Here is a 26,086-nt window from a genome sequence, read left to right on the forward strand (position 1 = left end):
TCCCCTAATACTGGAAGACAGTTGTTAGGTCAATCTTTTTATCACTTAAGGGGGAGTAGAGGTTGCTCACCTCATTTGTAGTCAGCCTAAGAGGTGTGTGTATGGAGATTGGCCTCAGTTGTCTGAGGATCGCACTGGGGTCTGTGACTTTAAAAAAAGGTCAAAGTACCTGTATTTTTAATAATTTCTTGACATGGTAAAAGGATTTTACATTACGATCCAGGGAAGCTGGGATAGGATAAGGATTGGGGAAGCAGGGTTGGGGACATCAGAACAATCCAACAAACAAAAAAGCAAACAACACCAAGAAACACATGGTGGAGAGGGAGAAGGTAGGCTGGGAAGGGGACAGGCTCTAGGAGAGGCCCAACTAAAACACAGTTGGTTTGTTACTGAATATTATTCATGGGAAGACAATGTCCTGACTCCTTCACTATAACATAATGGAACAGACAGTGATGCATCCCAGGTGGAAACCAGCAGGAAAGTGAGGAACAGAGAAAAACAGAAGGGAAGATGGAAACACACATAGGAAAAGGGTTGATTGGCTGAAAAAAAGCAGACTTTCTCTGAGAGGTAACAGAGCTGAGGGAGGAGGGGAGAGGCTGAAGAACCTGTAATAATGGAATATATCCAGAATTCTCAAGAGAAAGACAGCAACTCTTCCATGTTTCTGCTCCATCCCAGAGTTACGCACGCATGCGCATGTACACATGCGCACACGCGCACATACATACACACACAGGCACACACACAGGCACGCACACACACACACATGTCCTATCCTTCTTGGGAAAAAATATAAATAAAAATATTCCAAAAGGAAGAAGCCCAAAAGTAGCATCTGGATCTAAGCTTCAGAAAACACCACCCCCCTCCCATAATTTTTAACTGATTTAAGAAGAACCAAACAGTTGGGGCAGCAATCTTTGTTACAATTCCCAACAAAACTTGAGTCACAGGACTGGTGGCTGCCCTCACCCTCTCCTCCCCATCTCTCTGTTCAGGTGAACAGACTGTGCCTCTCAGCTGAAGCCTCTTCCACTTTAGTCTGGACACCTGACTCTTGTTCCTAGAATGAACTTTTAAAGATGGGGGGGAGGGGGAGGAGTCTGGTAATAAGGTCAGGCGTATGTGTGGTGGCAAAGCTATATATGAAAAACTGAAAACCTCACAATAAAGACATTTTTTAAAAACGAGAAAGAGACAGTAGAAGGTATATTTCCCAAGGTCCCATGGTAGGGAGATACAATTTAGGAAATACAACCTCTTCCTCTTTCTTTCCCCATTCCCATAATCAAAGATCCTCTACGCCAGAGAGGCAACGGTAGCACCCCACCCCCCCAATTCCCTCAAAGAAAAACTAAATTCTTTCACTTCTGACTCCCCCAATATCTAACCAACTAACTGAAAAGGAGACAAACAGACCAAGATACCAGAGATGGGTTGGGGTGGGGAAAAGAGTTCAAGAGAAAGTGCATGTGTGCATGAACACACATATGCAAACACTCCAGAAACGAGTCTTGACAGGGCAAGTTGGGAATGGGCACTAGGGTAGGAGAGTTCCTGAGGCCTGAAATAAGAGGTAAACACGTCACAGAACTACATGAGAGCTTCATTAGACTCTAACTAAAAACAGAAGAGAGGTGTGATTACTATTTCCAGCCAGTTTCCCCATCTCGATAGTCATGTAACAAACCAAGGCAATGTCGGTCTTGAGCCAGACTCACAGAGTCCCCTGGCTCTGGCCCTGGCCTCAGTACAGCGTCTCTGCATTGCTGCTCCGGGGCCGCTTGATCTTCTCAATGTTTTTCAGGATCATGTCATGTAAAGTGACCTGAGAGAGAGGTTGGGGGAGGGGGAAGGAAAATCACCCACCTGGCTCTCATCCAGCCTAAGCATAGGGACTTCAAACAGCTTTCAGGTAAGAGATGGGATCACTGGATATCAACCACCAACTTTATGGCCCTGAGCTCTCAGATGAGAATCAGACATGCCCATGCCCATGCCCATGCCCCCGCCCTCGCCGCCCCCCCCCCCCACTCCCATCCCCTGGAGATGAGTGCTGAGAGAAGCCAGGGCAACTGGAGAGTTATGTAGTAAAGGGGTCACTCACGTATTGGTTCCTCAGTTCTGATATGATGAGCCGAAGGCTGATATATTCTTTCTCATCAATCTCTGTCACTGTGCGTCGATAGTCTTCCTGAAGAATAGGAAGAAAGGAAAGGAAAGGAAAGGAAAAGGAAAGGAAAGAGGAGTGGCTGTTTTTCAGGGCCAGGAGGAGGGTGGGCTTATTCAAGACTTTTCTCCCAATTTCACACTTCTCATCCCCCCACCCAACAAAATTTTCTCACTTACCACATGGGGATATTTGGCTATTTTAGAAACCAATTTGGCTCTTGTAATGTAATATCTGGAATAAAAAAAAAAGAGGAAAGAGCAAGTAGTAGGAGGAGTCAAAGATTAACCCTATTCCCCAATCCCTGGGCCAGTCCCCAACAGTCTTACCTAGAAATCTGGTCCAGATAAGATGCAGCTTCACTCTCCACAGTCCTTAGTTCTGCAACAGTCTCCTCCTATGTGGGATTAAAGGATGGATGTGTGAAAGCAAATCCATTCCTACTGACACCCCAAAGGATATCAGCTAGTAAGGCCCCAAAAAAGCAGATGAGAAAATGCTTGACTACGTAAGTAGACTTTCATTTAAGGATTTTATTAGACAATCAACCAAGAACCTGTATTTTGCAAAAGTACAAAAGTAATGTTGGATACAAATGTAAAGATCACCAAATTTCTGCACTAAATGAAATAAATTCCTTGAGGGCATATGATCTAGTTTATCATCTAATCAGAAGGCATTACCTGGATGGATACACCAAAGTTATTCCCATCTTCTATCCTGGGGATAAGGAGCTGAACCCACATTTTGACCTGGAAAGAAAACAAAGCAACATGAGAACATTACTTATGTGAAAACTACTACTGGGTGAAGGAAGAAAGGAAAAGAATCACTAAACACAAACTTGGCAGGGAAGCATCTACTGCCCTTCCACCTCAAAAATAAAAATAAGTAAAATACAAAACCACTTTCCTCTTCCCATTAAGACTTTTCCCCATCCACCATGATTTTCATTTCTACTCTGGCCTTACCGTATTGCATTTCTCGATCAATAGCCGGATTTCAGGTTTCACCTTTTCAATAATGTCCACCAGCTGCTGGTTGCTTTTTAACATCCCATTAGGCATCACAAATACCTTGGTACCTGGTAGGAAAAGAAACAATTTTTTTTTTCTGGTCTATAAGAGGTATAGACATTTTTCTCTCTTCTTCCCAAAGCCTCATAAGCCACCCTTCTCCTCCTCAGTACTCTCACCCACACAACCCCTGGACTTCCCCCAACACATGACCCTAAAGTCAGGTCAGGACTTCCCTTGCCTCAATGAAAAGCAGTTTTTGTGTGGCTCAAAATTCTAAATTCAGATACGTTCAATTCTAGAAAATTCAATCAGACTGTAGCACTCTGGATACCAAATCAACCAAGATGAGGCTTACGGGAATAGGTTTGGGGAAAAAGATAGTGCTCACCCTGGAAGGCCTCCTCACATTCATCCAACTTCCTCTTCTTCAAAGTGGGCTAAGGACATGCAGAGGTTAAGTGTTATCCTCCTCAAAGACATCAATTTTTAAATTACTTTACCCTATTCTTCCCATAGAGTCCTGAAACCTAAATTGAAAGTCCCTCATTGTTGATTCCATTCAATTCAATAAACATTTATGTGCCTATGTCAATGGCACTGTGCTAAAATACCCCAGAGATAAAGACAGTAAACAATCTGTTCTCAAGAAATAATTTAATTGAAAAGACTAAGCTCATTAAAAGCAAATGATGGAGATGATTTGGTATTGACTTCATTTAAATAAATACTAATAAGCACTTAAACAAAGAAATGATCAATGGGGGGTACTGAATTTATTTGGGAATTCTTGCTTTAGACCTATACTAGTTCTGTAAATAGCTGATAGTTACATAGTGCCTCTTTTCAGATTTACAAAGTACATTACATATATTATCAAATTTTCATATTCAAAACTACAAGTCAGAAGGAAGGGTGAGCTTAGACAGCAACAACTTCCTAATCTTTGACAGAATGAGATACCAACTGGTTAAAAAAAAAAAGTCTTACCCAGGACCAGATATCTTATAACCTCTAGAGAATGCGTATGTTGATTTCAGTACTGTTGGATGTCACAACAGCTTTAGGAACAGGATAGTTAAGAGTCTTCTCATGTTACAAATACAGAAACAAGATGGATTATGCTAAACTCTCAGAAAGTGGCTCCTAGTCCCTGAAATAGGTCTTTAATACAAACAGAACTCTGGTTTAGGTGCATCTATAGATCAACAACAGAGAGTAGTAAAGAGAAACTTACACCATCCAATCCGTCGTGGCTATTGGTAAGAAGGATAGGATCAGGGACAGGGAGATTCATGTCTGAGTGGATCTGGGTTAAATCATGGATGTTTAAGATAGGCTCCTGGAAGGAGGAAAAAATATGTTTCTAAGTTAAATAGAAGTGTAAAGATGATTTAAGTGGAAAGATGAGGGGCTATGGGTATGGAATGTCACTGTCAGATGTGGTCACTGCTAGCTGCTTGTGCTTAACTATTTTTCTTCATTATAAGGAAGGACTCAGGGGAATAGAGGTACAATTATATCTGGAAATGACTTCAATGTTAAAAGAAAAGGAATAAGAATTCTTTTTTGAGGTGCAAGGAAGGAGAATGTATGTGTTAGAATCAAACACAAAGCAGACAATTCCAATTTGCTATGGAGTCCAGCATCCTGAGGGAACTGGGGATAAAGGTAGCTATAGAAGGGAAGGGAGGGAAAGGAAGTATCTCTCACCTTCAAAAAACTATCAAGTTCTAACAACTTCTTTGGGAAAAAATTTGCCACCAAGTCTTCTGCCTGAAAGGGACACAGTGAAGTTGACTTACTGCTTGCTGGAGGGCTCTTAGCATCCAATCTACACACTCCCCAGGTGACCTCTTTTGGGTATCCCCAACTAAATCAGTCTTCTCTTCCCACCCAGCAAGAAGCATCACTACATCACTCACCTCACTTGTGATCCGCTCCCTGAAAGAATCAACCTGCAAAGGGCAAGAACATACATCAGAACTTCTTCCAGGGTCTGGTAGCAGGAGGAACAGGTGTTCTCAGAAGCAAAACAAACAAACAAAAAACCCTAAACTCCACAAATACACACCAAAAAACTGTTGCTGGTGCCTCTGCTCACCTTGTAGTTGTAATGAGAAGACGAGAGACCCCCAGATTCTAAGTATTTTATTTTTTTGAGGATCCATTTTTCCATCTTGGGGGTGGTACCCACGGAATAGGGGCCAACACTCGTCGGTTTTTCCTCCCTCCCTATGTCAGCTTGCTCTCAGGGGTAAGGGGGTTGTAGGAGAGTGGAGACTTGGGGGCTGTGATCTCACAAACGCATCCCCCAACCCTCAGTGACGATGCGAGGGCAACCCCAAGCACCTGTGGGATGTTGGCCTCCGGAGGGGGGAAGGGGGTTGGCGCTGCACAATCGATAAAGGGAAGGTTGGTTTTCGCTGCGGCTTGCCTACGGAACCCGGCCCAACACGTGTCCGTCACCGCCTTCCCTCTCTCCTCCCTGAGCCCTGAGCCCAGCGCCGGTAGAAACTGCAGCGGCCCCAGAATAATAGCATCCCCGGGTGAAGCGACGCTCCGCCCGCCTCCAGGAAGAGCCGATGGCCAACCCGGGCTGGTAGCAGGATGGGGCGGGCCCGGGGCAGGGGGAGGGGGCGGCGGGATCGGAAGTCCCCCCGGGAGACAAAGGCGGCCGCCGCGGGGTCAGGAACCGGCCCGGCGGGGTCGCGGGGAGGAGGCGGGGGCTGCTACCTTGAGCTTCACTTCCTGATCCACCTTCAGCAGCGAGGCCATGGCCGGGGCGGGCCGCGTCCGCTCCGCTGGGGGCTCCGGGACGGGAAACCGGAGGACCTGGGCACAGGGGCAGGCTTTCGGCTTCCTTCGGGCCTCCGCCGGCCTGTCTGGCTCCCTCGCTTCCTCGCTGCCTGCCTCCCGGGCGCCTGCCTGCCTTCCTGCCTGCCTCCCTGCTCGCTCACTCGCTTGCCCGCCCGGCTTCCGCCGCTTACAGCGGAAGTCGCGTCACAGCCAATCGCCGGCAGGCTCTCGGGCGGCACGTGCCTGGCGCGCGCTCTTACGCACGCGTGCCCTAACGCGCGGCGCTAGCTCGGGCCGGAGGCCAAGGGACTGGGCTTTCTCTTGTCTCTAGTCACAGGACCAGCTCCGAGTAGAGAACTGGAGTCAGGGGCGACCTAGGAGGCTAACAATAGCTAGTGCCTTCCTCCTTTGGGTCTCAGAACATTACGTGGCTAATGAGAGAGGCCAGAGGGGCCTCGGGCATCTTCGGCCGTCTTCACATCTCTGGTGGAGGCCAGGCGCCAGCGCGCTGTCGTGTGCCAATGACGTCAATATTGCGGGCCGGGTCCTGGGCTGTCAGTGGAACCCAGCAGGTGCATGCCTCGGGCCGGGGCGGGCTACTTCAGAGCCCTGGGATACTTGCCCAGGTGCCAATCTCTGGTGTGTGTTGAATAACCGCACTCATCTCGTCCCGTTTCATTTACCTTAATCTGGGAGCCTTCTGCAGACAGCGATAAGCTCATCATCATCAATAGATTGAAAAAGTTGGTTTACAAAGGGAACTTGGGAGAATATCTCGTCCAATGCCAACGCCGTGCTTTTACAGATAAAGAAACTGACGCCTGCAGATGGAAAGTTGATCGATCAAAGTGGTAGAGCCAGGTCTAGGAACCATAGCCACAAACAAGAGACCACACCCTTTTCTAACAAGTTTAGGGCCAATGCCATCGAAGTCATATGTCATTTTCTTTGGATTTCTCCCCTCAGCTCTTTATTTTGTAACTCTAAAATACACTTCCTTCTTATGTAATGTTTAGTACAGTTAAAGATATTTGGGTTTTACAACCCACTTGACTAATCTCTATGAGGGTCAAGGGTCTTCTCTATTTTTTTTTTTTAAATCTCAAGCACCTAAAAGCAGATTGCTTTGCACTGGAGAAATCTCTTAATGTTTTTGAGCTGGACCTTGTGTCAGAAGAGAATTGGAATGATTAATGAGTATATATGCAAAGGATCTTCACGGTTCTTTGAGTTAGTGGGACAGAGAAGTTGCACTGTTTGACTCTACAACCCAACATGGGTCTTTTCCTTGTGCTAGATTTAGAGTGAGGGAAATGAGTTCAAATTCAGCAGCTGATGTTTATTATTATTATTCATACTTAGCAGAAAGAAAAGTATAAAGAATAGCTTTATTTTATAGCCGTTTGAACACAACCCCTATGATTATCCTATTTTAAGAGTGAAGGTACAGGTTTAGAAAAAAGTTAATTGTTCAGGGTCATCAGGGTCATCAGCTGAATGTGAAACCAGGGTGGGTGTTGGCGTTTCCCCACACCCCCCCAAGTCAAATTCAGCCCTCCATTACACCTCATAAATTACTCATTCTTGAGAGCTCTTGTCAATTGGTCAGTAAGTATTTATTAAACTTCTACCATGTGTCAGGCATTGTTCTAAATATTAGGGATCCAAAAAGAAACCAAAAGACAGTCCCTGTCCTTGCGTTCACAATTTAACACAAGATAACAGGTAAATATGTACAAACAATCTATATACAGGAAGAATAGGAAATAATTGAGAAAAAAGGAACTAGTATTAAGAAAAGTTGGGAAAGGCTCCCTGTAGAAGATAGGATTTTAGTTGTACTTATAGGAAACTAGTGGGCAAAAATAAGGAGAGAGAACATTTGAGCTACAGAGAAGGGAGCAAAAAAAAAAAAAAACCTGAAGCTGAAAGATAGTGTCTTTTTTGTTTGGTGACAAAGAGGCCAAAGTCACTGAATAAAAGAATATGTCACTGAGAGTAAAGGTGTAGGACTACTTTCATTAAGGGTATCTCATAGAAGACAGACTACTGTGCCAAATGCACTAACACCATTGATCTTTGTTTTCCCCTGCTTAATAGTATTTTTCCCAATTACATGTAAAAATAAGTCTCAGCATTCATTTTTATAAGATTTTGAGTTCAAAATCTTTCTTCTTCCCTCTTTTCTTTCCACTCTCCTTAAAAGAGAAAGCAGTCTGATATAATTAAATATTTCCACATTAATCATGTTGTGAAGGAAGAATTCGAACAAAAGGGGAAAACTATAAGAAAGAAAAAAAGTGAAAAAAGTATGCTTTGATCTGCATTCAGATTCCATAGTTTTTTCTCTGAAAATTTTCCTTCATGAGTCTTTTGGAATTGTCTTGGATCATTGTATTGTTGAAAAGAGCTAAATCCACATGTAGTTGATCATTGCGCAATGTTGCTGTTTCTGTGTTCTCCTGGTTCTGCTTGCCTCAGTCAACATCAGTTCACAGAAATTTCTTACAGTATTTCATCACAATCACATACCACGACTTGTTCAGCCATTCCGCAGTTATTGGGTATCTCCTCAATTTCCAATTCTTTGCCACTACAGAAAGAACTGCTACAAACATTTGCATGTGTGGGTCCTTTTTCTCCTTTTTATGATCTCTTTGGGTTATAAACCCATCAGTGACACTGCTGGATCAAAGGGTACAGCACAGTTTTATAGCTGTAGTTCCAAATTGCTTTACAGAATGGTTGGATTAGATCTAAATTTTTGGATCTGTTTTATGCTCTTCTCCTCTGCCAGGGAATTTCGGATCATAGAATCTAAATTGGAATGGACTGCATCTAGTCCAATCCATATCTAATATCCTTTCAATAATACAACTGGTCCTACTCAGACCTAGACTCACTTTCTATCTTCCGAAATAGCTTGTAGTTTTTGTTTGTTTTTTCAAGCACACATTTTCAACACACACATAAAGTTAAACTTTATGTTTTTCTGCTCTCTCAGAATCATGAATTTAGGTCCTCAGAGACTATCCAAGCCAAACTCTCTCATTTTATAATGGATGAAAAGGTCCAGAAGGGGTGTGATTTACCCAAGGTCACACAGGTCATGAATAGCAGAGGCAGCATCCAACTCAGATTCTGCGACTCCAAAAAATATCTTCTGACTTCAATCCTGACACTCAGGAAAGTCTGAAGGAATCTGGTTCAGTTAAGATTGAAAGGAAAGGGATTGATTGATGGGAAGGGCTGGAGAATTCAGAAATTTTCAATTGCTCCATTTTCCTTCCTCCAGTTCTTGTACTTGCCCGCAACTCTTGGGCTGTTCTATGGACTTAACTGCAGTTCTTAAATCTAAGCTGTGGAGGCCGCTGTCGCGCTCCTCTTACTCTGGGACCGAAGAGCCGAAGCTTGAGATTGGTGGGTGGAGTTCGCGTCTTTGAGTCCTTCGTCACATCCTTTGGAGGGCGGAAGTCCCGCCCAGTGAACCGGGAAGTAGGAGAGGGCCGAGATATCTGGGCTGTGGGCGATGGGGGTCGGGGAGACGGGAATCCTGGAGAAAGCCGGAGGTGTGAAGGTGCCACCGCGGTAGGCCCTACTCGGCCTGGCCTGGGCAGCGGATTCTGGAACGTAGAGGTGAGGAGGCGGCGGCGGTGGTCCTGGACTGGGGCCCTGACCCTGGGGCGAGACCGACCTCGACCCCGCTGTCGCCTAGTTCGTGATTCTGCACCTCGGCCAAGAGTGGGCTCCCGGGCCCTGGGACTGGAAACTCCTTGGAACCCTGGGGTAGAGGGCTGGAGTGAGAATTCTAGGCCAGAGAAGCGCCCCCGGGAACCCCTACCCCACGCTGATCTACAGCCGGGTCCCCTCAGGGATGGAGGGGTCGAAGTCATCGAGCAGCACCATGCAGGTGAGCTTCGTGTGCCAGCGCTGCAGCCAGCCCCTGAAACTGGACACGTCCTTCAAGATCCTAGACCAAGTCACCATCCGGGAGCTCACAGGTCTGCTCCGTTCTAAGGGTTAGGGGGAGGGCCTTTGCCCTTAGAAGTGGACCAGTGACTGATTACAAGCCGCTGGGCTTTGCCTAAGGATTATTTTTTTCGTTTTGAATAAAAGAGGAGGTTGAGATGGCTAAGACTCCTTGCAGTTTTAATGCTCTGTAAGTTCTGGAATTCTATTTGAGTTTTTCCACCTCATTTTCATTCGTGTTGAATATAAAGTGGAGGTCGAGAGCTTCCAGTGTGATGGAGAGAGGGGTAAAAATAGGAGAGGAGTGGAGTGAGAGTAATGAGAAAAAAATTAAAATTGATGCTTGTTTTGTATGTAAAGGTATGTGAAGTGAAACAAAACAGTTCCAACTAATGTAAATGTCAAATTCTAAAAGGGAGGGCAAGGCTATCTTCACAGCTGGAGCAGGAAACTTTCACTGACTGGAGTAATTTCTTCTCTCTCTAGCTCCACTACTCACCACAGCTCAGACAAAGCCTGGAGAAACCCAGGAAGAAGAAACTAACTCAGGAGAGGTAATAGAATAGGGTTTGTACTTTGTCTCAAGGGTAGAATCCAGCCTAAGAAAAACATTCAGAGCTTCTGCTCTACTATAATGGTCCCTTGAATTTACCCAGGCTCCATTTATAGATGAGAAATATTCTACTTAAGGTGTCTGTGAAACATGCGTTTTTATCTCTATAGTTACAGAGAAGTAGAAGACAATTTGAGGGTCCACAAGTATTAGCCTATGGTGGGAGAGCTCATGAAGCAATAATAACACTTTAGAGAAGATTGTTACTTGAACACTGATGTTTTCTAACATAAATGATGAATGGCACTGTTAGTATTAGTTTTAATATAAAAAGCAGTAATGCATGAATATGTTTTTTGTCATAAACACATAAATTATTTATTTTATGGCTTACTATATTATCGTTAATCATAGGCTGGCTTGATCTTGCCAGCCCTTTTTTGGTGAGGCAGTTGGGGATAAGTGACTTGCCCAGAGTCGCACAGCCAGGAAGTGTTAAATGTCTTGAGGTCAAATTTGAACTCGGGTCCTCCTGACTTCAGGGCTGGCACTCCAGCCCCTACACCGACTAGCTGTCCCACTGCCAGCCCAATTCTAGGCAAATTTTTCTAGCTACTATGGTTTCATTGGTATAGGGAACTGCCACATGAGGACTGGGGGTTGGGGAGAGACGGGGAGGTTGGGCCACCTTCCCTATAAATCAGTAGGTTAAATGACTTCCTTGAGTTCATGCAGCCAATATCTCAATGGCAAGATTTAAAAGTGAGGTCTTATCTTGAAAACCAGCTTTTTTACTATATTACAACTTATATAAACATGTATTATGGAAACATATCTAGATCTAACCTATAATAATTGGGTAAATTTGCTCCTTCCCTTGGGGGAAAACATAAACATTTCACCTTTCAGATAAGGATGTTTAAAACCAAATAGGATTTTTTAAATTATCTGACCCATTAGTGCTATTAATCAGAGATTGCCTATATTACCATATACCAGCTTTTGTTCTGTTAAGTACTGGTGATTTAATTACTAAAGCAAAACCAGTCCCTGCCCTTTAGGAATTTATATTGTAAGGGAGCTGACTTTACATTTAGGAGAGTGGTTGGGTGTGGGGTAAGGGAAGAACACTTTGGTTTGGAAAGTTACTAGAATGAGAAGATTGGGCTGTTGGGCAGCTGATTACCCAATCTAAGAAAAATAACTGTTGACTTACAGTTCTTGGTTCCAGAATTGGAGGACCTTAAGGAAAGGGTACTAGCACAGTAGCAATTAGTCTTGCTGATGTGAAGGATTTGGCCAGAGGAGAAGGAGAATAAAGATTAGCATAGTGACTAGAGCTTTATTGAAAATACTTGGTCAGGACAGGCGGTTATATTCAGGGGAGCAGGGTTATTGTTTGGGACACTAACTGGTACCATAGTCAACTGGTAGTAAGATAATAATGTGTCCCCTTATTTTTAGGAGCCATTTGCTGAAACTCGTCAGGATGGTGTCTCCCGAAGATACATCCCTCCAGCCAGGTATTTATGCCTCAGCCCCTATTCCATACTAGAGGCACATAGAATTAGGGTGGCTTTCTCTGTGTAAGGTCTTAGGATCAGATGTCAATGGACAACCATATAATTCCTCCAACAATCAAGGTCTTCTGTCTCCCTTCCCCCATAGTTCTTTACTGTTGTGGAATGAATCCAAAATTTCCCTCTGGCAACTATTAGGATGGAGAGGGCAAATTAAGTAGTACTTAGCTGGGAAAAGTTAATTCCCTGCAGTGGAAGGAACAGAAAATCTGAAAATGATTATCCTTTAATTGGTATTTATGAAATTGGGTTTTTTAATAGGGGCTATATATAGGAAGTGCTCTTCCTTGGCCACCCTACCCACTGAAATTTCTGTGGCATAAACCTCACGTTGATGACATGGTGGTTCTCTCAATCCAATGACTGCCTTATGTATCACCAAGAGCAGAGATCAGAATGACTTTAAAGAAACCCAGAATTGGGGGAATAAATTTGACTCTTAAGAGTTTCTATTGCTTTGCTACCTAAGAGTCTTGCCTCTGGCACGTTAGGAGGTGGAGGGGGAACCTCTCTGCTCCCTCATGTGGCTGGTGGGTGGGGGACTGTCTATAGGATGATGTCCACAGAAAGTGCCAACAGCTTCACTCTGATTGGGGAGGCATCCGATGGAGGTACCATGGAGAACCTCAGCCGAAGACTAAAGGCAAGTCTGCCCATCAAGGGGATATGGTCTGAACTGGTGGAGGAGTATGTGATCAGTCAGTGTGAGGATGACTCTCACTGACTCCTCACAATGAACTTCATAGATCACTCATTTCTTATTCCTCAGGTCACTGGAGACCTTTTTGATATCATGTCAGGCCAGACAGATGTGGATCACCCTTTGTGTGAGGAATGTACAGATACCCTGTTGGATCAGCTGGACACCCAGCTCAACATCACAGAAAACGAATGTCAGAACTATAAGTGAGTTCTTGTCAGAGTTTGATAAATGAGACTCTAGATTAGAGTCAAACAACTCGGTGCTTGCTGTTTGATCCAAAGTGCAGCTTGGATGAAGGAATCCCAGATTAATTTCTTACAGGTTTTCCTTGAGTCTAGCCGTACTATAGTATGGGTGACAGGTTCCCTCAGATTAAATATAGTGTCTTCAACAGGCGATGTTTGGAGATCTTGGAGCAAATGAATGAAGATGATGAGGAGAAATTGAAGTTGGAGTTGAAGGAGTTGGCACTTGAAGAAGAGAGGCTGATCCAAGAACTAGAAGATGTAGAAAAGAACCGAAAAATTGTGGCAGAAAATCTTGAGAAAGTCCAGGCAGAGACTGAGCGGCTAGATCAGGAGGAAGCTCAGTAAGTGATTCTTATCTCAAGTGTATACCCCATTCCTCCAAGGCTAAAGAAAACAAATAAAGCCTGAATGTACCTTGGACAAGTTCTAAGGCACAGATTAAATGACTGTCTAGGAGTTAGTAACAATTGAAATTTGAACCCTTGTCTGCTCAACTTCAAGCCAAGCAGTTTCTGTATTATGCCTTCTACGGCACTGAGTACAAACACAAAACGCAAACAGGCCCTGCTTTAAAGTTCAGTTTTTGCTACTATGTCACAAATATGTCATTTTTAAAAAAAAACTACATTTGGAAGTTGGAGCTTGAGCCGAGCCTTGAAGGAAGCTGGTAAAAGGTGGAGTTTAGCCTATGTATAGGAAGAAAATCAGGAGGTAGGATTCTAAGTCCAAGAAATAACTAATCGATTAGTTTGGCTGGAACATAGAGAACAAAAAAGGGACTAACATAAGTCTGGTTATATTGGTTGGAGCCAGATTATGAAAGGCTTTAAATACCAGGAATGGAAGAAAGCTTGCATTTTATCTTAAGAGGCAATAAAGAACCGCTAAATATTTAAACTCGCTGAGCCTCAGTTTCATCTGTAAAATAATGGTATTTACTTGTTTTAAGATAGGTTATGTACATTCTCATTTAGTCCTCATAACAACCCTAGAATATGCAGATATCATTTTACAAATGAGGAAACTGAGGTTTAGGGAATAAAATGGTTTACCTATAATGACATTGCTAGTCATCTTCTCACAGCCACATCTTCTGATTTCAAATCCAGTGATTTCACTATTACTCAATAACTGCTAAGATCTCTAAAAGTCCTTTCCTGGCTTAGAATTTTGTAATTACATAACAGTGAAGGAAAAACCCATTCTTGTTAGGTTCCTGTTATATGAAGCTGGAAGAGGTTTCCATCTGGTGGGGAAAATTGATCTTTTTGGCACTTATAATTGGGGAGATGTGTAAAGTAAGCCATTTTAAGTTTTACCATTAACTGTGGGCTAGGCTTTGGGAATGCTAAAACAAAGAAAAAAAATTCCATGCCCTCAAGGAATTTACAATTATGTTCCATGAAGGAAAGTACAGCTAGGATGTTTAAGTGTCACAGCTGATAGAAATTGAGCCAAGGATTTTATAAAGTAAATTCATACTAGTGTAAATACTCAGGTCAAATGAGCCAACCCAGGGTAGTGTATATGTCCAATATGGTCTTAGGGAGTCAATCTCCCATGATTGTCCTTTTTGAAAAAATTTGTGTTTTGTCCTTTGTGAAGGGCATGCCCAGCCCCGAACAGATGGAACTTTACATTCTTTTTCTCCTCTCACTGGGAAAAAGGAATGACGCTCAGTGTTGTGTCCTATTTGGTAACCCTATACCAAATTCAGAAGGCCCCAACAGCTTTAAAGCCAAAATAATTCATTGATTGGAATGATAAAATTGAGTGCTTTGTCCACAAGTGACACCAGCTTGTTTGCCTTAACAGATACCAGAGGGAATATAGTGAATTTAAACGACAACAGTTGGAGCTAGATGATGAGCTAAAGAGTGTGGACAACCAGATGCGTTATGCTCAGATTCAACTAGACAAACTGAAGAAAACAAATGTTTTTAATGCAACATTCCATATCTGGTAATATGGACTATGGTATGGGAAGAGAGCGTGGGGGGTGGGAACAAGACACATCTGGATTTTAATTACAGAGCACCAAAGACACTCTCCCCAACAAAACAGGAACTAAGTGTTGTATCATGATGTTTTGTTTTAATTCAGTGTTAATGGGGTGAGTATGAATTCACCTAATTCTAGGGCATAAAATTACCTAACACTGAAGGGGGAAAGAATCATTAGGCAAAATTTTCTAGACACATAAGACTTATTTGTCCTGTCACATAGTACTGATTCTTGCCCCCTTGCTCCTGCATCAATATTTTTTCCCTGGGGTTATGGCAAAGGTCCACTAGGGTCACAAATTTTTTCCCTTCTTTCCTGCTTTCTTCCACAGGCATAGTGGACAGTTTGGCACAATTAATAACTTTAGGCTTGGGCGGCTCCCTAGTGTCCCTGTGGAGTGGAATGAGATCAATGCTGCATGGGGACAGACAGTGTTGTTGCTCCATGCTTTAGCCAACAAAATGGGCCTGAAATTTCAGAGGTAGGATAATCAACTTTTTTGTTTCGTCTCCATAGATTAGCAGCATATTTTCAATAATACCCCATTCTATTTGGTAGATGTTTTCTGGATGAGGATTATATTTCTTTCCTGGACATTTTCACTCTGTAAAGCATTTTGTCTATAGGAGAGAAGAAACTACTAAATCCATGGATAATTGATAAATTACATGGCTTCATTGCCTTTATTAGAAAAGAGTATCCTCTTAAGCAGCCCTGTTATCCACTTCCTTTAATTTTTTTTTTTTTTTTTTAGGTATCGCCTTGTTCCTTATGGAAATCACTCATATCTGGAGTCCCTTACAGACAAATCCAAGGTACTCTGGGGTATCTCCAGTTCAACTGAATTATAGAATTAATCCTGGTATTTTCTAACGAGACAGCTGAATATTGTTCTAATATTGCACTTCAGCTTCTGTCCCAGCCTCAGGTGGTCTCTAAAACATGAATATCTAAGATGCAATTAAAACTAAATATTTTTCAGAATCAGCTAGAAAATTCTGAATGAGAGGTCCCTAAGGTTTTCTCTACTTGGGGTGGCTACAGAAGGTTGTATTAATTGTCATGGGAAAGGAATAGCTACGAGGGAGATTTGTCTTGCTTCTATTTTCTACACGAAAAAACCAGACCCAAAGAAGTCAGTCTGTACCCAAAGTAATATAGTTGCTCTACTACAGGAGAGAAAACCACCAGGACTTGCCTGTTTTCAGTGGAATTCAGATAAGAGCATGGATTGAAAAATCAGCAGGACTGAAACCATTCTGTATGCTTTGGAGTCATATGTACATTAATATGTCTCTCTTCTTGAGCAGGAGCTGCCATTATACTGTTCTGGAGGTTTGCGGTTTTTCTGGGACAACAAGTTTGATCACGCAATGGTAGCTTTCCTGGATTGTGTGCAGCAGTTCAAAGAAGAGGTGGAGAAAGGCGAGACACGCTTCTGTCTACCTTACAGGTTAGTGTACAGTGACACCAGACCAAGCCAACTTGGAAAGAATTCACAGTCCAGGAAGTCAGAATAGTGTCAAGGACTTGTAAGGCCTGAAAAGAGCTGGAAAAAAGTGCTAGGTCTCTCGGCTTTGATTGTGAGGGACTTGAGTATTGCTCTTTCTGAATCTTTGCTCAGGTCCCTTGATCTCATGAATGGAGCAGGATGCGATCCCCAGTCCCTAGAGAGAGAGAGACAGAGAGACAGAGAGACAGAGAGAGAAAGAATATGTTATACTAAATGAGTTTGGGGGTTATCTTGGCAAGGAGCTCTGTCTTCTCTAGTTTCAAGAGGGTTTTTCCAGAAGCTCCTGGAAAATAAGCATTTTGATCAGATGTTGGCACCACCCTTAGTTAACAGGCGGAGAGTTCTCCATCAGTGGAGCAGAATTCTCTTTCCTGGCCATGAAAACAAAGCATTTCCTTTCCTCTCACCTTTCTTTTCCATGAATGCAAGGATGCTTTAGAGATTAGTGAGGGATACTCTAACCTTCACCTCCCGCTACAGCCTACTCTTTGCTCCCATCCTTTCATTTGCTTCTATGCTCTCTGCATTCAGCTGTGACAATGGGGCTCTTGTGACAGCCAGCATGATATTTGGCTTTCGAAGCAAATCCAAAGTACACCACCCATCCCTGACAAGAGTGCTTTTAATAGAGAAAATGACGTGAATGGTCCCATGACCGTGGCCCTGCCCGTTTGCCTGAGCTGACTTGATTTCTCAGTTACTAATGAGCTCTGATGTGTCTCCTCTGTAGGATGGATGTGGAGAAAGGTAAGATTGAAGACACAGGAGGCAGTGGCGGCTCCTATTCCATCAAAACCCAGTTCAACTCTGAGGAGCAGTGGACAAAGGCACTCAAGTTTATGTTGACAAATCTGAAGTGGGGTCTTGCTTGGGTCTCTTCACAATTTTATAACAAATGACATTTTCTTTTTTTTCCTCCATGAGAGAGAGAGTGAGGGAGTCTTCTGCCTTAATGGCTTTGGAATGTTTTATTGGCAGAAATGTTATATTCATTTAATATTAAACAGTACAATATGTTTACAGTACCAAAAAGGAAAATCCACAAAGCCACTTTATTTTAAAAGAATAACGTTCTATTGCAGTAGTGTCCAGAACAGTAACAATGTGTAGAACTCTCCACTAGTCCATTTCACAACTTTCTAATGGTCTTCAAAACAAAATAAGCTTGCTTAAAAGATTGATAAAAAGCCTAAGTTGAGTGATTATCAATGGATTTTCTTTCTCCTAATTATATTCATATTCAGCATAGTTTTTAAAATATGAACATCTATTAAGAGGGGTGAAATGTGTGTAACGTTAAGTAACATGGGAAAATGTCACATAAGCTTTTGCCCAGAGGCCACATGATGTGATTGGAAGCTTGAAACTTAATTCTTTCTCAAAGTTTAGTGCTTATTGTCTCTGCTCTGTGCCAGCAAACACAAGGCAGAAGAGAGAGACATGGAACAGACTTTAATAATGTTTGGGGCATTATGAAGATATATAATTATTCTTAATAAAAGATTTGCTGCAGTCTGTTACTGTGCTGAGGTGCACTGGTTGTTTAAAACAAAAAAACTATTCTATAATAAAATACTTAGTATTTTAGAAAAACCAAACGCATGTAGCTATGTAAAAAAAGTTGGGACATGTCAAAAATTTTGTATTTTTAGTCATTTAAAGTAGACTGAAAATAGCCAATTCTGGAGAGCTGGTGTGTTTGCTTATTTCAGAGGAGTGGGCAAAGGTCCCATCCTCAAATGGGAATGTACTTGGACTGGGATATTTGGGACAAAGAAATGTTAATGGCCTGTAAGTCAAGGTCACCTGGTTTGGAGTCTTTTTTTCTTTCATATTCTTTGAAATCATATCTAAAGAGGAAATTACCTGTACTATAAAGCCAAACATTTCAGCCTACCATTCTTCTCCCTCCTTCCCCATTTATTTTTACCAAGGCTGCAGGTAATAAAATATATCCACATTGACCCTTTTTCTGAAGATTAGCAAACAGAAAATGGTAACATAAAGTCAAACTTGCAAGACCTAAGATTTCTGAGCTTTTTTTTTCTGTACTAGGTTATGAGATTAAATAAATTGGGAGTAGAAGTGGTCTTGACCTGAGAGTCTGATAATATTCTAGAAACTCACAGTCAGGCTCACATGTTGCAGGTGGCAGCAGCTCTCAGTGGTCTGACTGCCAAGTGGTGCAGGCCAGGTTGCTGTCGAACTGGGGTGCTGGCTCCTACAGAGTGAGTCAGGATTGCGTATGAAAACTCAGCAATACTTTCGGTAGCAATGCCAGTGATGCTATGTAAGTACTTCACAACCTCAGGGAAAGAGACAGACAAGCAGCTAGTTTTTCTACATCATCTTGACAAATTATACAAGTGTAAATTAAATCTTCCTGTTCCTCTGATTTTTCAGAAGGTTGGATCCAAATTATGTTTACCAGAGCTAAAAACTTTTAACACTTAGTACCTAAAACTTGGTATATAAATTGACTTTTAAAGATATTAGTCTGAGGAACATGTTGCCAACTTGAAATTTCCCCTATTTTTAGAGGAATACTCTTCAAGATATTTGACCAGAGTACATACCTTTTCAAATCATTTTCAACTTTGCTTTGTTTAAAAAGTTAAAAGTGCTTTAATCAGCAACCTAACCCCAGCTGTAGCTTTTTATTGCCAATTTGTCTTGGCACACTGATCTGTCTTGTGCTAGGCTTTGGAACTTATTTCTGGTGAAGTTAAATCTGCCTTTCCCTTTAATTGACTGTGGAATGCTCTTAATTAATTGAATTTTGATAATGATGCCACTTAAGAGTGCAATACCTGGCCCCACCACTCCTGGTTTTGGATGAAAGCACTGGCTGCAATGATCCCAACTGCCAAAAGCATGAAGTCTTCTTTTACTGTTAAAAATTTTCCCCTGAAAAATTAAAATCACAGTTCAGTTTTATAAACAACGTTTGAGTTGCCCAAGTTCTTTGGAAATAGAAATTTATATTATTTGATAAGATTACTCTTACGGAAAAGAAGTGATGGAACCGGCTAGCTGGTTATTGCATAGGTAGCTTCCTCCCAACCAGAATGAAACATGAACTTTATGTGTTATTTGATTACTGGTCTTTTGTGTTCCCATCTATTATAACAACATGTTTGTGGGGGTTTCTCTCATCTGCCTTTACAGTAATCAGGCACTTATGTCAAAGCTGCAATCTTATGACTGGTTTGTTTTGTATGTTTTCTCTTTCTGAAAACAGCCCAAGCTCCACAACATATGATCAAGAATCAATAATAGATGTTAATGACAAGTTCATTTAAATATCAGTCTTTGGGGTTTTGATTGGGTTAAACTTGCAACACCAAAACATTTAAGTTGCAAGATCATAAATTACAAGTTTATGTAAACAAATTCATTATGAAAATTATCTCTATACCTAAGTGAGGGGACAAATTAGTTGGCTTTACTGAGTCTCACCCACTCAAATCCTTGTCTGTAAATCTTTAAGAGGTATCTTACCTTTGCTCCATGGGAGTAGAGTTCTCAATTGATGCCCTCAGCAGACTTTCATAGATAGGCTCATGCAGGAGATAGACCAAGTCAAGTAATGTCAGGCAGGTTCCATGCAGCTGTTTGGCTGAGACCAAACAGCCATTATACCCTGGATGGGGCATGGAAAGAGTTAAGGCTCTACCTTTGTCCCTCCATTAAAGGAAATACTTAACCAGGAACATGATCCTATCCCTAATAAATCAGGGTAGTACGTTTAGGCTACCATTCTTCCTAATAACTAAGTTCTTCTGTAGACTTGTTTCAATGGATTGGATATTTGATTGTCAAAGGTAAAATTGGAGAAAAGGGCACAAAACCTCTGTGCACAGTCTATTATAAATACTGAAAAAAAAAAACCCATCATGGAAGCTATTTCTTTGCTAGCTAAAGCAAAAAACAAAACATGCTGAGGAAGGTTTTTAGTGGTTCTAAGAAGTTAGCTATAGGGACTTCAAAAAAAAAAAAAAAAAAAAAGCCAAAACCCACCAAGGCAACTACTGCCCCCTTCCCTTCCTGGCTGCCAAACTACTAAGAACATTCAGGATGTTGCGGTTCTCTCCTTTGTTCAGTTAATCCAGAGCCCTGGAAGGCACGAATGCTTCTAGTAGAGAAGTTTCAAGGTATACTTGGCCTTTCATGGCTAGTGTGCTTGCCTAATTTTCACCAAGATATCTCTTGAATGATATACCTAAAACTTCTAGGAGCATCTCCACATACGCCAAAGGAGTAGGTAGATTGATTTGGAAGTTTAAAGACTTCAGAATGGCAAGTTCTGATTCCAGTAGTTCTTCTTTAGTATAAAGGTACCCCAGAGCCTGGAGGAAATTAAGGACTGTAACATTGCTGACTATCTGAATAAAAAAGAGAGGGGACAGAAAAAGGATTTTCTAGTTAAGTTGGGGATTTTGTTACAAACATTGAGGGTAGGGAGAGTAATACCAGCATAAGATCATAGATTTAGAGCTAGAAAAATTTGAGAGATGAGGAAACCGGTTTAGAGTTCAGAGATAGCAACTGAGATGGAATCTGAACTCTTTCCAATTCCAAATCTAATACCCAGAGTTACTTTCCTTTTTATAGAGCTCATCTTTAATGATAATTTGAGTATATTGACTATTCAGGCACCTTATGCAAACTGTCCTTGAGTCCAAAGGGGGGAAAGGTGACTTATATGATGGCATTAATCCAGCTATTATACTCTTGAGAACAAGATTGCCAGTTATAACAGCTGTGTTTAGTAGATAGAGGTGCTTAGGAAGTGTAATTGCACTCTGGAGTTTCCACATGAATAGAATCACCCAGGCTAGGGATAGGTGTCTCAGAACTGCCCAGTAAAAAACTTAGATTTATTCATATCTAGTTGCCCACAGGTCGGGTTTTGATCACAGTGCTGTGAAGATGGAAAGAATAAGACCAATTCCTTACTTTGTAGTGAAAGGAAAGTTTGCTTGCCAGCTGAACACATGACACAAGTCGAAGTACAAATGTATTACAGAGCTGTTCTTTCTGGGCCCTCCAGTTCCAGGGCTCTGCTTTCTCACTCCCTCTCACCACAGGTGCTGCTTGGCTGCAAATGCTTTCTGCTTGCTTAACCATGAACCTACAGGAGTGGGGGGAGGACAGGAGTAAACAATCTAGCCTTCCACACATTCCAGAGGGAGCATTTGTTCCTTAGATTGCTGCATCTTAGTCTCACCAATATCAATTTAAGACTTAGTTAACACTTGCAAGTAAAGGAAATCAACAGCAATGCCAAGGTACCATTTCAACAGTAGTGAGCACATTAATTAATCTGAGAGCTACCTAGTTGCAAAGCCCTCATGCCCAGGACTTTACCTTTCTAGGATTTCTACTGCCTGGTAGCTCACGGATTTTTCCAGGCACCATTGTTCAGACAGGAGAAAAATGAACTCTGCCAAAATAGAAAAGAAAAGCCTGAATCACAAGATGCAACCCTAACCACTCTGAACTATCAGTGTTGTGTAAAAACCGTGATGCACGACTCAAGTTAGAGGGTCAGAAGGTGAGAAAGATGAGACCAGAATAACTAAAGCAGAGCTTAATTTCTTTTGCTGCCAACAAGCTGATCAGATGTACAAAAGGGAAGTCTTGATTTGAGTGCCAAGAGCAAGATCCTTGGTGACAAGGGTTCAGCAGATAAGAACTCTTGCCTGGTACCAATATACATTAACCCCTTTCCCACCCTCTTATCTGTTCATATTCTTGACTGCTGGGAAATTTATGGAATAGCTAAGAAATCCTAATACCTATAGTTTAATATGAAACCAAACCGGCTCTCTTGAATTTTAATCTTGCTGATGACAATTTTGTTTAGCAACCTTCCTCTGGAGATTTCCCATGCATGCATAGTTTAACTCCACCCACTTTATAGTGTGCACGATTCCTCTAATCTGTTAAGTGGAACTAAAGTGACTGAATTCCTTACCTCCCTCCTTCTCTATCTTCTCCCACCAAGTTGTATTGTGTGTTTTTCTTCACTAATAAATTGGTAAAGACTAGTCCTAACAGCCTCCAATATTTCCCTTTGAATGAAAAGTCCCAGTTGGAATTGTTTAACTTGCAATTCCATTATAGGGTGGGAACCAGGAAAAATCTCAGTTCTCAACAGAGGAGCTTTCCAAGACCCCTGGGTTATACATAAAAGACCATCAGCATGGGACTGCAGATGGTCAGATACATGCAGAGAGAACTGTACGGCAGCCAAATCTCTCTTCACTGAAACCCGTCTCTCTTGACTAATGTGCAGCGGTAAATCCAAGACAATCCCACAACCCTCTAGCACATAAACAATACCTGCATAAAATATCCTGGTAGACACACAAAATCCCACCCTCAATACACAGGTATCGGTACCGACAGTGGAAAACTAGATTAATTCGATTATCTCCTGTATCTCTATTGCCTGGCATATGTAATTACTTTAAAAATGTATCTTGACTTGATGGACCTTGAAAATTCAGACATTGTGTCTAGACTTTAACCAAAATAAAATGCCTCCTGTGTTTTCTAGTTGGTTTTGGGACCTTAAGGATCTGAGCAATGGCTTTGGTTTTCTCGTGGCTTACGGAAGAAGGGGGGAAAGGAAAGGAGCGTAAGAGAAGGAAAAGGGGAGGAGCTGAAGCCCTCGAGGCAAGGTTGGGGATTTTGGCGCCTCGGGTGCGCAACACACCCCATTCCCCCCCAGTCCTGGGCCCACACCCACGATCCGGGTCTCCCTGAAGCTGCCCGCCTGCCCCCGGGCTTCCCGCACCGCCCTCTCATTCTCTTGGGCTAGGTGGAGCAGGGCGTCTTCGATCGTCTGTGTGTCCACAGCGCCAAACTTAAAGTCACTGAGGGAAGCCGACGCTCTGGGCCCCGCGGCTCCAGCCATAGTCAGCTGCCCTGCACACCCTCCAGACAACAACGACCCCTTTCCCCCCTCCCCCCCAGACTCTCAGAAACTTTGCAGCTTATGCCGGGCCTCGTGCTCCCAACGGCTTTTCTAGGTCTCAACTGCCGGGCTCGCGGGCTCCACGGGAGCTTCAGCCAATCAGAAGGCGCGCCCAGGACACTCCGCCTCATCTCCGATTCTTCCGAAGAAAAGGTCAGCCAGACTACAAGTACCAGAATCCTCAGCGACGACGACGACCAAGGGGCTACCGTCCTTTCCGGCGTGCGCCGTGGTTCTGACCCGCTCTGGAGTAGGTCGAGGAGCGAGATGGCTGATTCCAGTGCTGGCGGAGCTGCGGGATCAGAGACTGGGAAAGCCCCCGTAGCGCAGCGCATTGACCCGGCGCGAGACAAACTGAGCCCGGCCCAGCTGCACTTTATGAGGCAGGTGGAGCTCTCCCAGTGGCAGAAAACGCTTCCGCAGCGGCGAGGTCGCAACATCCTGACCGGACTGAGCATCGGGGCCCTCGTGTTGGCCATTTGTATCCGCCGGTCACGGAGGTTGGGGGAGGGGAAGGGAGCAAGAGAAACGAGGCTGGAGTCGGGGGAAGGAGAGAGAGGGGGCGAGAGTGGGGGTGGGCCTTAGAATTCGAAAAGACACATTTAATTTCCTGATGGGAGCCAATGATTTGTCCAAGGTCACAGTGCAAGACAGTAACATAGCCTTGCCTGATACTAATTAACAATTACCTAATTTCTTAATAGCAGTAATTTTTTTTATAGCGCCTACCCTGTGCCTTGACACAATGCTAAAAACCTTCCCCCAAATATCTCTTTTGATCCTCAGGAGCAGTAGATGCTAGTATTATCCCCATTTTGCAGATGAGGAAACTGAGGCAAATCTATTTGCCAACAGGTTTGATTGCCTAATGTCACACAACCAGTATCCGAAGATGAATTTGAATTCTTACAGTACTGAAGACCTTCCAGGTCTACCCTAATTCTTCAGTCCTCAGATAAAGCTTTCTGCTCTCCAGGAATACATGGAGAACAGATAGCTACAGGCACTGGATCTTTGGGTTGTATGGAGTGTATTGGTATAATAAAATAGGTGAACAAATCAAATATTTATTGATAATAAGTCATAATTTTGCTGATCCACATATTCAGTTGAGACCCTATATGGGATCATGACCCACTAAATAAGAAGCTGGGATCTAATCAGCATCCAGAGAAACAACTATGGAGACAGAATGTGAATCGAAGCATATTATTTTCACCTCTTTTGTTTGCTTTTTTTTCTGGTTTTTCCCTTTTGTTCAGATTTTTTTTTCCACAAAATGACTGCTATAGAAATGTTTTAAATGACTATACATGTATAACATCAAATCGCTGTCTTAAGCAGGGGGAAAGAAATTGGAACTCAAAATCTTAAAAAATGAATATTGAAAACTATCTTTACATGTAATTGAAAAAATAAAACACTACTGAATTCAGGAGGGAAAAACAAGCAGCTGGAGTCTAGGGAATTCCCTGATGGGGAGATTCCTAGTGCAGGTCAGTACTTAGAGCTTTAGGATGCAGAGGCTGTGCCTTGCAGAAGCAAATCTTGAACTCTTATCTTTCTGGCTTGGAGGCTGGCTTGCTCTCCATTATGCAGTACTACTTCTGGTCACTGTTCTTGTCCTAATGAGCCAGTGTGTTTTTGTTGCCAGGCTTGAACCCAGCTTTTCCTTAGTTAGAAGCTGTTCTTTTCCACTACTGCCCAGGGGAGAATAACTGGAAAAGAGGTAGGATCAGGGTTGCAGGTAGAGAACAAATACACTGAACATGTATGAATGTTGGGGGTCAGGGTGGGGGTGTGGTTTGAATTCCAGGATGGGGTGGGAACCACTTGAAGGAGACCAAAAAAAAAAAAAAAAACAGCATAGACTACTGGGAGGAGGGGTTGGGACAAGTTGGGGAAAGAAAATTGAGGGATGTACTCTGATTTCCTTATGGTTTTCCTGAGCCCGTGACTCCCAGATGGCTATACATTCTACTCAGTGTCCCAGGAGCGGTTCCTGGATGACTTGGACGACAAGGCCAAAGCTGCTAGAGTGAAAGCTCCTGGGACCAATAGCCCCTAAACCTAATGAGTGCTCAGACTCTCCATTCTGGATGGAACTTCTTCAAAATGAGAATAGGATGTTTCCACCTTCTCTCCTTTCCCTCCTCTACAAGAAAAAGACTCCCACTTGGGATAAGGAGTGTTTGGGCCAGCCTGACTTTGGGATGTGCTTTGGTTATGGAGTTCCACCCTACTTTGGGAATTGTGTATACAGCCAGTTTGATAGGAACACCTATTCCTTCTCTCTCCCCTTCCTCCCAAATTGAGCCATTGTTAAAATAGAAAGGAGGCGTGGCTTAAGTCACCTCCAGCTTTTTCATGTCTTCATAGCTTCTTTCTGCCTAAGATTTAAAGCTATCGTTAGGGGAAGAGAGAAAGATAAGAAAAATACCTCTTTTTTCTTTGTTGAAACCTGGCAGTGATAATCAAGGACTGATTCACAATAAAATGAATCATCCTCCTTGTTCTAGAGCCCTGTGAATTTATAG

At 42.7% G+C, this 26,086-nt stretch overlaps 4 protein-coding genes across 10 annotated transcripts; 2 read left to right on the top strand and 2 right to left on the bottom strand.

Moving 5' to 3' along the window:
- Window positions 1-148: 148 nt before the first annotated feature.
- On the bottom strand, window positions 149-6,165 carry PSME3 (proteasome activator subunit 3). Of its 3 annotated transcripts, none has more exons than XM_051994384.1 (11): window positions 5,932-6,165; window positions 5,121-5,153; window positions 4,909-4,971; window positions 4,433-4,537; window positions 3,587-3,635; window positions 3,151-3,263; window positions 2,863-2,931; window positions 2,509-2,576; window positions 2,359-2,413; window positions 2,117-2,203; window positions 149-1,837 (listed from the first exon to the last, which is right to left on the bottom strand). In XM_051994384.1, the coding sequence occupies exons 1-11, from the start codon at window positions 5,971-5,973 to the stop codon at window positions 1,757-1,759; spliced, it is 765 nt and encodes a 254-aa protein (XP_051850344.1). In that variant the 5' UTR covers window positions 5,974-6,165; the 3' UTR covers window positions 149-1,756. The 3 variants fall into 3 exon arrangements, with proteins under 3 accessions (XP_051850344.1, XP_051850342.1, XP_051850343.1); XM_051994382.1 differs by lacking the exon at window positions 5,932-6,165 and adding an exon at window positions 5,270-5,439; XM_051994383.1 differs by lacking the exon at window positions 5,932-6,165 and adding an exon at window positions 5,300-5,438.
- Window positions 6,166-9,458: 3,293 nt separating this feature from the next.
- BECN1 (beclin 1) lies at window positions 9,459-18,084 on the top strand. 2 transcript variants are annotated; one of them, XM_051994380.1, is made up of 12 exons: window positions 9,459-9,630; window positions 9,710-9,995; window positions 10,450-10,517; window positions 11,981-12,039; window positions 12,649-12,739; window positions 12,866-13,002; window positions 13,194-13,388; window positions 14,863-15,009; window positions 15,383-15,532; window positions 15,806-15,866; window positions 16,362-16,504; window positions 17,295-18,084. In XM_051994380.1, the coding sequence occupies exons 2-12, from the start codon at window positions 9,869-9,871 to the stop codon at window positions 17,461-17,463; spliced, it is 1,347 nt and encodes a 448-aa protein (XP_051850340.1). In that variant the 5' UTR covers window positions 9,459-9,630; window positions 9,710-9,868; the 3' UTR covers window positions 17,464-18,084. The 2 variants fall into 2 exon arrangements, with proteins under 2 accessions (XP_051850340.1, XP_051850339.1); XM_051994379.1 differs by having other exon boundaries at window positions 9,867-9,995.
- Window positions 16,511-23,562, bottom strand: CNTD1 (cyclin N-terminal domain containing 1). Of its 2 annotated transcripts, XR_007953274.1 has the most exons (7): window positions 23,318-23,562; window positions 21,935-22,010; window positions 21,524-21,698; window positions 20,787-20,949; window positions 20,066-20,207; window positions 18,692-19,471; window positions 16,511-16,718 (listed from the first exon to the last, which is right to left on the bottom strand). XR_007953274.1 is itself a non-coding variant. In XM_051994381.1 (6 exons), the coding sequence occupies exons 1-6, from the start codon at window positions 23,487-23,489 to the stop codon at window positions 19,360-19,362; spliced, it is 840 nt and encodes a 279-aa protein (XP_051850341.1). In that variant the 5' UTR covers window positions 23,490-23,562; the 3' UTR covers window positions 18,360-19,359. The 2 variants fall into 2 exon arrangements, 1 of the variants encoding a protein (XP_051850341.1); XM_051994381.1 differs by lacking the exon at window positions 16,511-16,718 and having other exon boundaries at window positions 18,360-19,471.
- LOC127560097 (cytochrome c oxidase assembly factor 3 homolog, mitochondrial) lies at window positions 23,554-26,061 on the top strand. 3 transcript variants are annotated; one of them, XM_051994386.1, is made up of 2 exons: window positions 23,554-23,932; window positions 24,405-24,998. In XM_051994386.1, exons 1-2 carry the CDS (start codon window positions 23,571-23,573, stop codon window positions 24,487-24,489), a joined length of 447 nt encoding a protein of 148 aa, XP_051850346.1. In that variant the 5' UTR covers window positions 23,554-23,570; the 3' UTR covers window positions 24,490-24,998. The 3 variants fall into 3 exon arrangements, with proteins under 3 accessions (XP_051850346.1, XP_051850347.1, XP_051850345.1); XM_051994387.1 differs by having other exon boundaries at window positions 23,570-23,932; window positions 24,336-24,998; XM_051994385.1 differs by lacking the exon at window positions 24,405-24,998 and adding an exon at window positions 25,514-26,061 and having other exon boundaries at window positions 23,748-24,030.
- Window positions 26,062-26,086: the final 25 nt, after the last annotated feature.

This window comes from Antechinus flavipes, chromosome 4 (genome assembly GCF_016432865.1).
Source record: "Antechinus flavipes isolate AdamAnt ecotype Samford, QLD, Australia chromosome 4, AdamAnt_v2, whole genome shotgun sequence".
Classification (NCBI taxonomy): domain Eukaryota; kingdom Metazoa; phylum Chordata; class Mammalia; order Dasyuromorphia; family Dasyuridae; genus Antechinus; species Antechinus flavipes.

What these genes read in the sequence shown, in the direction of transcription:
- PSME3 (XM_051994382.1), bottom strand. Translation starts at nt 5,374, where the DNA reads ATGGAAAAATGGATCCTCAAAAAAATAAAATACTTAGAATCTGGGGGT. An exon ending in GGGAGCGGATCACAAGTGAG is followed by an intron (nt 4,972 to 5,120) that starts GTGAGTGATGTA and finishes TGTCCCTTTCAG; the next exon opens with GCAGAAGACTTGGTGGCAAA. An exon ending in TATCTGGACCAGATTTCTAG is followed by an intron (nt 2,414 to 2,508) that starts GTAAGACTGTTG and finishes TTTTTATTCCAG; the next exon opens with ATATTACATTACAAGAGCCA.
- BECN1 (XM_051994380.1), top strand. Translation starts at nt 9,869, where the DNA reads ATGGAGGGGTCGAAGTCATCGAGCAGCACCATGCAGGTGAGCTTCGTG. An exon ending in CACCATCCGGGAGCTCACAG is followed by an intron (nt 9,996 to 10,449) that starts GTCTGCTCCGTT and finishes TTCTCTCTCTAG; the next exon opens with CTCCACTACTCACCACAGCT. An exon ending in CCCTTACAGACAAATCCAAG is followed by an intron (nt 15,867 to 16,361) that starts GTACTCTGGGGT and finishes CTTCTTGAGCAG; the next exon opens with GAGCTGCCATTATACTGTTC.
- CNTD1 (XM_051994381.1), bottom strand. Translation starts at nt 23,489, where the DNA reads ATGGCTGGAGCCGCGGGGCCCAGAGCGTCGGCTTCCCTCAGTGACTTT. An exon ending in CAGGGAGACCCGGATCGTGG is followed by an intron (nt 22,011 to 23,317) that starts GTGTGGGCCCAG and finishes CTATTTTGGCAG; the next exon opens with AGTTCATTTTTCTCCTGTCT. An exon ending in TCTACTCCCATGGAGCAAAG is followed by an intron (nt 19,472 to 20,065) that starts GTAAGATACCTC and finishes TTAATTTTTCAG; the next exon opens with GGGAAAATTTTTAACAGTAA.
- LOC127560097 (XM_051994386.1), top strand. Translation starts at nt 23,571, where the DNA reads ATGCCGGGCCTCGTGCTCCCAACGGCTTTTCTAGGTCTCAACTGCCGG. An exon ending in GCCCAGCTGCACTTTATGAG is followed by an intron (nt 23,933 to 24,404) that starts GCAGGTGGAGCT and finishes ATTTGCCAACAG; the next exon opens with GTTTGATTGCCTAATGTCAC.